This window comes from Quercus suber, unplaced genomic scaffold (genome assembly GCF_002906115.3).
Source record: "Quercus suber isolate HL8 unplaced genomic scaffold, Cork oak 2.0 scaffold_28, whole genome shotgun sequence".
NCBI classification, from domain to species: Eukaryota; Viridiplantae; Streptophyta; class Magnoliopsida; order Fagales; family Fagaceae; genus Quercus; species Quercus suber.
In genome coordinates this window covers 443,246-451,596 of record NW_027069493.1, presented here as the reverse complement: position 1 = coordinate 451,596, position 8,351 = coordinate 443,246, and the positions used below count along the sequence as shown (strand labels likewise).

General features: G+C 33.0%; 1 protein-coding gene across 1 annotated transcript; it reads left to right on the top strand.

The window, feature by feature from the left end:
* Positions 1 to 2,484: 2,484 nt before the first annotated feature.
* LOC111988127 (scarecrow-like protein 22) lies at positions 2,485 to 4,767 on the top strand. The gene is made up of 3 exons (XM_024019893.2): positions 2,485 to 2,914; positions 3,017 to 3,655; positions 3,872 to 4,767. The coding sequence occupies exons 1-3, from the start codon at positions 2,869 to 2,871 to the stop codon at positions 4,765 to 4,767; spliced, it is 1,581 nt and encodes a 526-aa protein (XP_023875661.2). The 5' UTR covers positions 2,485 to 2,868.
* Positions 4,768 to 8,351: the final 3,584 nt, after the last annotated feature.

Sequence of the window (8,351 nt, the reverse complement as noted above, 5' to 3'; positions counted from 1 at the left end):
TTTCATTTTGAAGCCTTGTATTTTAATCCAATTTTTTATATAGATATTTGTATTTAAAAAGCTATTTGAAAGCTAAGATTGTCCACGTCAAATGAATTAAATTCATTTTAGAGTATTATATATATATATATATATATTTTTTTAAAAAAATTTTCGATAGATAGTATTATACAAATATAGTGACGTAAAGAAAGTCTTAAATCTATAAAATTCACGAGAACATGCGGAGTATGGACAGCGACAAAGATTAATCACAACCTATTTGGTTTCCCAATTCTCTGCCTTGCAAAAAATAAATTAAATTAAATTCAATAAACAATATGAAACGTCGGTTTCGTTGAAAACGAACTCCTATAAAAATCCTTGCAAACAACCTCGATAATGCTTTGAGATTTAAAGTAAACTAATAATTAATTATTAAGTACTTATATTATAGTTATTTGTTTAAGTATATTATAGAACAAGGTGTCTCTAGATTTTGCAAATCTTCTAGCTAGCCTTCCGACTTGAGTAGATTATTATTGTTCATTTTTTTTTTAAATTAGTTAAAATTATGACGAGCACAGCTCTCCTCTCATGAGTTCTTAATTAGACCTTTTTGTTACTAACACTTATAGGTTATAGAATAGGGCTCACGAAATTATGAGTGTTAACCATCTCAAAAGGCCATGGAGGCGCATGTGAGGTCAAAATTTCAATTTATGAAAATTCTAGGTTAATGCTTTTGGTCACATATGAATATGTAATACTATAGTATGTTTTTGGTTAAAATTACAAGTATGGTTTTTGTCCATTGTTCCGTGACATTAGATTTGTTGTAATCATAATATATGTCTATTTTCGGACACATTATGATCGCAGCGAATCCAATGCTACAACACTCAAAATTACAATATGAAACTTGGTTGATACGTAGAAAATGTTAGAGTTACATTTACTTTATGTTTTCTAGTAATTTGCACATTGATTAGACACTTTATTACCGGGGAACAAAAGTGTAAAAGTTATATACTCCTTTCAAATCAAATGGGACACACTTGAATTAATTCCATTGTGATTGATATTAACGAGCTTGTAAGTCTAAACTATAGTTTTTTTTTTTTGACAGATGTCTAAACTATTGTTAAACGCGATTGCATAGTGTGAGAAGAAAGATAATTGGACATCCTTTAGTGCTGAGAATAGGGGGTCTACTATCTAAGTCTAGTCTACTCAGAAAAGGACAAAAACAAAAGGGAAAAATCATTTTTCTTTTATTATAATTAAATTTCTGAGGTCCAGGGCTCCAAACCCATCCATGAACATTAACCAANGTGATGTACCCAAATGGGTGTATCTGGATTAGAAACTTGGTTTGGAGATTGAAATTATGCTGTTTTGTGGCAATTTTTTTTTTTTTTTTTTTTTTTTTTTTTTTTTTTTTTTTACATTTTTATTTCATTTTTTTTTGTAATTTTATAGATTTTAGGACCAATTTTATAGAGAGAAAAAAAATTAAAATAGACAGTGGAACTAATTTTATGTCTTTTTATTTTATTTATCAATTTTTTTATTAGGTAAAATCTACATTAATCCAACCTTAACAAACATCGTATAGTGTTTATTAGCATCTACAAAAAATTAAACTCAAATTTGTTTATTTAATAATAAAATATTTTACTAATTAAACTAACTCTTTTCTACAATAATATGTCATTTTTAATACTTGATACTATTTGCTAACTTAAAAAGAGTAAAAATACCGTTACTTTTTTTGCTGAACAAAAGACCAGTACTTTTATACACTTATTATTCCTTAATACGTAAATACTAAACACATAAATATAAGTATAGATTGAGATCAAGTGCAAGGTATTGCACCTGATGCAATTACTATTAATGGTTGGGATTAGTAGTTGGAAAAAGTAACTTTCAAACTCAACTATTGATTAAAAAAAGTTATTTAAAAAATTTATGAGAAGTAAAAAGTAAAAAAGGAAAAAGTTTTGAGACAAAATTAGTAAATTACACAAATGAAAATTTTTGGAACAAAATTAGTAAATTACACCCAATATAATACCCCAAGTAGGTATTGCTACTAGTATACACTATACATATATCAACATTTATTTGGGCAGTTTGTTTAAGCGGTGAAATGAGAGTTTGAAATTCAAGTTGGAGTCGTTAAACAAAGATTTAAAAGGGGGTTAACCTGATAAAGTAATTAGCTCAGCTTTGAGCTGTACTTTCTTTTTTTGCTGTACTTTAATTACATGATGTGGCTTTGGTAAGAGACTGACAAGAAGGTGTGGAACGTAATTTAGCAGTGGCTGTCCCACTATCAAAACGTGGGGCGCTCAGTTTGCCCTTGTAGAACCGAAGGAAGGACAATATAATACAGATACAGCATACCACTATGGAGGGTGACAGAAGAACCCAACAGTACTAGTAGAGAAAAAGAGGTTAAAAAAAAGGCCAAAAAAATTGAGAATGGGAAAAAAAATTAATAGAGAGAGAAAGAGATAGGGACTAGAGAGAGAGAGAGTGAGCACTTTATTACCTTTTTTATGATGCACGCATCCATAGTAGAACAGAGAAGGGTACAGAGTACTGCTATGACATAAGAGGAGAAGAAGAGATTAGAAGCACAAGAATACTACCACCAAAACAATAAGCATAAGTTCAGAGAAAGAGGAGAGAGAGAGAGAGAGAGAGAGATAAGGAGCTCAAATGGATTTTTATTGAAGAGAAATAGATAATATGGAGCTGAAAAGACAGAGAAGAAACAATTATGTCAATAAGAGTAGGAGAAGCTATATCTGTGAAATGGGTTTCTTTTCTATGCGTTAAAGGACACTTATGGCATGCAAGGAAAGATGGTGGGTCTGAATGAAGAAGCATCAGAAGAAGAAATCTGAAAGCACCCCACTTGAGAGCTAAACCCTTATATTTCCATACTCATTGTTCTTTCTTCTTCTTCTTTAAAACTTTCTGGTCATTCTTGAATAACATTTTTGTTTGTTTTCTCTTCTTCTAGGTATGAGAGGGATGCCCTTTCAGCTTCAGGGGAAGGGTGTCTTTGAAATCGCTAGCTTTACTCCGATTTGTTCTTGGAATAGTAACAACAAAAAAGAAGAACTTCTTGACTTTGCAAACAACAACTTTAACAGCAACAACCATAACAACACCAACAACAACAACGAGCCCAGTTCTGTTCTTCATATGAGAAGAAGCCCGAGTCCACCCACGTCGGCATCCACACTGTCTTCGTCATTCGGCGGAGGAGGTTCCACGGACAACACCGCCGGAGGAGGAGGTGGCGTAGCGGCCACGCTACCCACTGACCCATCTCCGGGACCCGACCCGACCCGGAAAGACGAATGGGCATCGGAGCTCCAACCGATTACGAGCGGACTGACTGGCGGAGGAGAAAGGTGCGGTCTTGGAGGTTTGGAAGATTGGGAGACCATGTTGTCTGAAACGGCGGCGTCACCGAGTCAGGACCACTCGCTGCTGCGTTTGATCGCTGGGGATGTGGACGACTCGTCGTTTGGGCTCAAACAGCTTTTGCAGAGTGGGAACAACAGCAATACCAATCCTCTGGATTTGGACGGCAATGCTGGACTGGGAATCGTGGATCAAGGGCCAGGAGTGTTCGACCCCATCATCGGCGGAGGTAATGTAAATGCAAGCATTAATAATCACAATCCTAATTTGGCTTATCCAGCTTCTGGGTTTTCAAATTACAACAACAATTGTAATGGGAGGATTGGCGGTGGTACAACAATTGTACCAAGCTCTTCTGGGGTCCTAAATTGCAAGGTTTCAAGTGTTGGGTTGAATAGCAACAACAATAATTGTTTTAGTTCTAATAACAGTCTCCCTCTTCCAGTTACTTTGCCTCCTGGTGTGATTTATCAACAGCAACATCAACATCAACAGTTTGAAGTTCCAGATGAGAAGCCTCAGATTCTGAATCCACAGATGTTGATGAACCAACAGCAGCAACAGTCTCAGCATCCTCAAAGTCCAAACTTTTTTCTGCCATTGCCTTTTGCTCAACAAGAACAGCACCTCCCACAGCCCCAACCAAAGCGTCAGAACTCAGGTGGGTTGGACCCCATCACTCAAATCCCAAAACCACCGTTTGTGGATCCTGGACATGAGTTTTTGCTGCGAAAACATCAACAGCTACAGCCTCAACATATGGGGTTTTCTCCTGGAGTGCAATTTGTTCCTCAGCATCTTCAGCAAAAGCCATTGATGGTGCCCAATCAAAAAATGGGACCGGGCGAAGAATTAGCCCAGCACCACCATCAGCAGCAGCAGCAACAACAACAACAGCAGCTTGCTCTGCTTGACCAGCTCTATAAGGCAGCAGAGTGTATAGGGACTGGGAATTTCTCACACGCGCAAGGGATATTGGCGCGGCTCAATCACCAGCTCTCCCCTGTTGGAAAGCCCCTCCATAGGGCTGCTTTCTACTTCAAGGAGGCTTTGCAATTGCTTCTCCTTATGAACAACCCAGTCACCTCCCCTCCACCAAGGAGTCCAACCCCATTTGATGTTATCTTCAAGATGGGCGCTTATAAGGTCTTTTCCGAGGTCTCACCCCTCATTCAGTTTGTTAATTTCACTTGCAACCAGGCCCTCCTTGAAGCTCTATCTGATGTTGATCGTATTCATATTGTGGATTTTGATATCGGGTTTGGTGCTCAGTGGGCTTCCTTTATGCAAGAGCTTCCAGTAAGGAAAATATATTTTTTTAAAAAAATTTTCGATAGATAGTATTATACAAATATAGTGACGTAAAGAAAGTCTTAAATCTATAAAATTCACGAGAACATGCGGAGTATGGACAGCGACAAAGATTAATCACAACCTATTTGGTTTCCCAATTCTCTGCCTTGCAAAAAATAAATTAAATTAAATTCAATAAACAATATGAAACGTCGGTTTCGTTGAAAACGAACTCCTATAAAAATCCTTGCAAACAACCTCGATAATGCTTTGAGATTTAAAGTAAACTAATAATTAATTATTAAGTACTTATATTATAGTTATTTGTTTAAGTATATTATAGAACAAGGTGTCTCTAGATTTTGCAAATCTTCTAGCTAGCCTTCCGACTTGAGTAGATTATTATTGTTCATTTTTTTTTTAAAATTAGTTAAAATTATGACGAGCACAGCTCTCCTCTCATGAGTTCTTAATTAGACCTTTTTGTTACTAACACTTATAGGTTATAGAATAGGGCTCACGAAATTATGAGTGTTAACCATCTCAAAAGGCCATGGAGGCGCATGTGAGGTCAAAATTTCAATTTATGAAAATTCTAGGTTAATGCTTTTGGTCACATATGAATATGTAATACTATAGTATGTTTTTGGTTAAAATTACAAGTATGGTTTTTGTCCATTGTTCCGTGACATTAGATTTGTTGTAATCATAATATATGTCTATTTTCGGACACATTATGATCGCAGCGAATCCAATGCTACAACACTCAAAATTACAATATGAAACTTGGTTGATACGTAGAAAATGTTAGAGTTACATTTACTTTATGTTTTCTAGTAATTTGCACATTGATTAGACACTTTATTACCGGGGAACAAAAGTGTAAAAGTTATATACTCCTTTCAAATCAAATGGGACACACTTGAATTAATTCCATTGTGATTGATATTAACGAGCTTGTAAGTCTAAACTATAGTTTTTTTTTTTTGACAGATGTCTAAACTATTGTTAAACGCGATTGCATAGTGTGAGAAGAAAGATAATTGGACATCCTTTAGTGCTGAGAATAGGGGGTCTACTATCTAAGTCTAGTCTACTCAGAAAAGGACAAAAACAAAAGGGAAAAATCATTTTTCTTTTATTATAATTAAATTTCTGAGGTCCAGGGCTCCAAACCCATCCATGAACATTAACCAATAAAAAATAAATAAAAATAAAGGCATGGTAATATACGGTATAGCTGTGAACTATTTGTTTTTTACTTGGGTGCCCAAGTGGTCCAGTCGACCAGCCCAGCCCAGCCCAGCCCAGCCACTTGAGAGCACAAGTTCTTGGTCTGTTGGATTATTGACACATGTCACCAAGTCAACGGAGAATGCTTTTTTTTTTTTTTTTTGTCCAATCGTTGCAGTAAATTTTGGTTGTGCTTATGAATTATTTTTTTTCTCCAAAAACTAAATTTGAATTTATCACCGAATAAGATTATATATTTAATCTTAGCTCATTTTCTTGTTGAAAATGTTTGAGCTTATTTTCTAATTATTTGATTAATTTTTTTTTATATGTTAAAATCAAGATTATTTTATTTTATCCTTCACAAATGAAATATATAAATATTTACAATGAATTGAATATTAGTACTATATAAAAAAATACAAATAATAATTTGATATCTTATAAACCTATTTACAAACTTGTACAGTCCAATCTTAAATCTATATAAGTATATTGAAACAAGTTAAAAAATTAACCTAGATTTAAGATATTTAAACAAGTCATTTGATTACTTAAAAGAAAATTTTAAAAATATAATAGAAGTATGAAAAGTATGATAAAATACTCCAAAATTTTAAAATATTATATGTATCTTGATTTCTTAAAGAGGTTGTATGATTCTTTTATTTTTAATTTAACTTAAAATTATCAAAATCTATTTATTTTCTTAGCTTTCATTTTCAACCATCATCAGGTGGGCTTATGCAAAAAACCTTAAGAAAAGAATTTATAAAATAAAAATATACAACAACAACAAAAAAAAAATTTCACATTGATTAGGGGATGTAGTGATAATATATAATTTCTACGCTACTCTACGGTTAATTTTTTTTCCCTTGATTACATTAGGATGTTTGAAATATATTTACAAATTAATATTTAAAAAATTGAGATATTTTTTAAAAAATCAAAATTTATTTTGAAGGGAATTTGTTTGGGTATGTCCACTATTCGAATTCTTATATCCTATTTTATATGTATATGAAACTAATTTTATAATTAGGTGAGTGTTTCCGTTATTTATAAAGAAATGATATGTCCATAATATTTTTATAACAAATTTGAGGTGACAAGTCGTCCACTATTTAAATTTATTGAAATAATATGTTGTGAAAGATATAGTATTACTGTTATTCTACACTAATTACAATATATCACCCTTACTATTGATAAAGAAATTATAATTTTAATGCACTCAACCTTTTAACCAATAAATAAATAAATAAATAAAGAAATTATGAAATATTGTGTCAAACTGTGAACTAAATGAATTGGAAATTATAATTGGGTAATAGAAAAGGTGGGCCATGGTCAATTACATGATTACTTGTTTTGTTCCTAGATTTCAATCATAATTACTAAGAACATTGATGTGGGTCAGAACTTAGAACTACACTAGCTTTTAATAGTTCATAAATGATTCCCATCAAAAAAAAAAAAAAGAAAAAAGGTTCATAAATCATAATGGTGGATCGTAAAAACCAAATATGACCTTGAGCTATCATGAAATTCCAAATGTGTCCCATAAATAATTTTGCAAAGGCCCCTGGCCCGGTCAGGTGATTGTGACTGATCGCCTCATCTGCTGTACGGTGGAATGAAAATGACTAGAGATCTCTAGGCTGTTTAAGTGGGACCCATGAAAAGAATGGTTGCAATCATAACTAGCCACGTTTTAAGAGGATACAATACAAAACTACTCTGAGAGTACCCTCATCCATGTTAGGATGAGCTCCTCGTTTTTGCTTGACAAATATCAATTCATTACGGGCCATACCCATACATGATTGTTATTACGTTTACATATAGATTTAAGGATAAGGATTGATTACCAAAAAATAAAGGATAAGGATCAGGTAAACTTAATTGGGTATTTTCGGGGAAAAAAAGAAAAAGAAAAAAAAGCATACAGTTTTTTTTGAAAAATCTTAAACGTGAGAACTGAATTTTATTGCATCCTTAATAATTTAAACAAATATCAAAATGGTGATGATTAATATTAATTTAGATATTACTCAATTCCATTGGTGATTATTCCAATTGTTAAATTAGCCAATAAAGTTTAATTTTTGTCAATTCAAAATCAAAAATTGAAAGGATGGCTTGCCATTGTACAAAAATCTGTTTTGATGCAATATTTTGAACATCTTTTTCTAAAACATGCTTTGCTGATTTACAATCAATCCTTAGCAAGAACTTTTGATTCAAAAGATCACTTTGAAATTTTGAAATGCATAGTACTATAGATAAAATTTCTTTTTTAATAGTACTATAATTAAGTTGTGTGGGAGTCCAAATTCCTAAATGGAAACATATAATCTATTCAGGAAAAGTGGGACTAGCACGCTAGAGGAGAA

Bases quoted from the DNA above. Each gene is read 5' to 3' on its own strand.
- LOC111988127 (XM_024019893.2), top strand. From the start codon at position 2,869: ATGAAGAAGCATCAGAAGAAGAAATCTGAAAGCACCCCACTTGAGA. The intron at 2,915-3,016 runs GCTAAACCCTTA...CTCTTCTTCTAG, and splicing joins TGAAAGCACCCCACTTGAGA to GTATGAGAGGGATGCCCTTT. The intron at 3,656-3,871 runs GTAATGTAAATG...TCCCTCTTCCAG, and splicing joins CGACCCCATCATCGGCGGAG to TTACTTTGCCTCCTGGTGTG.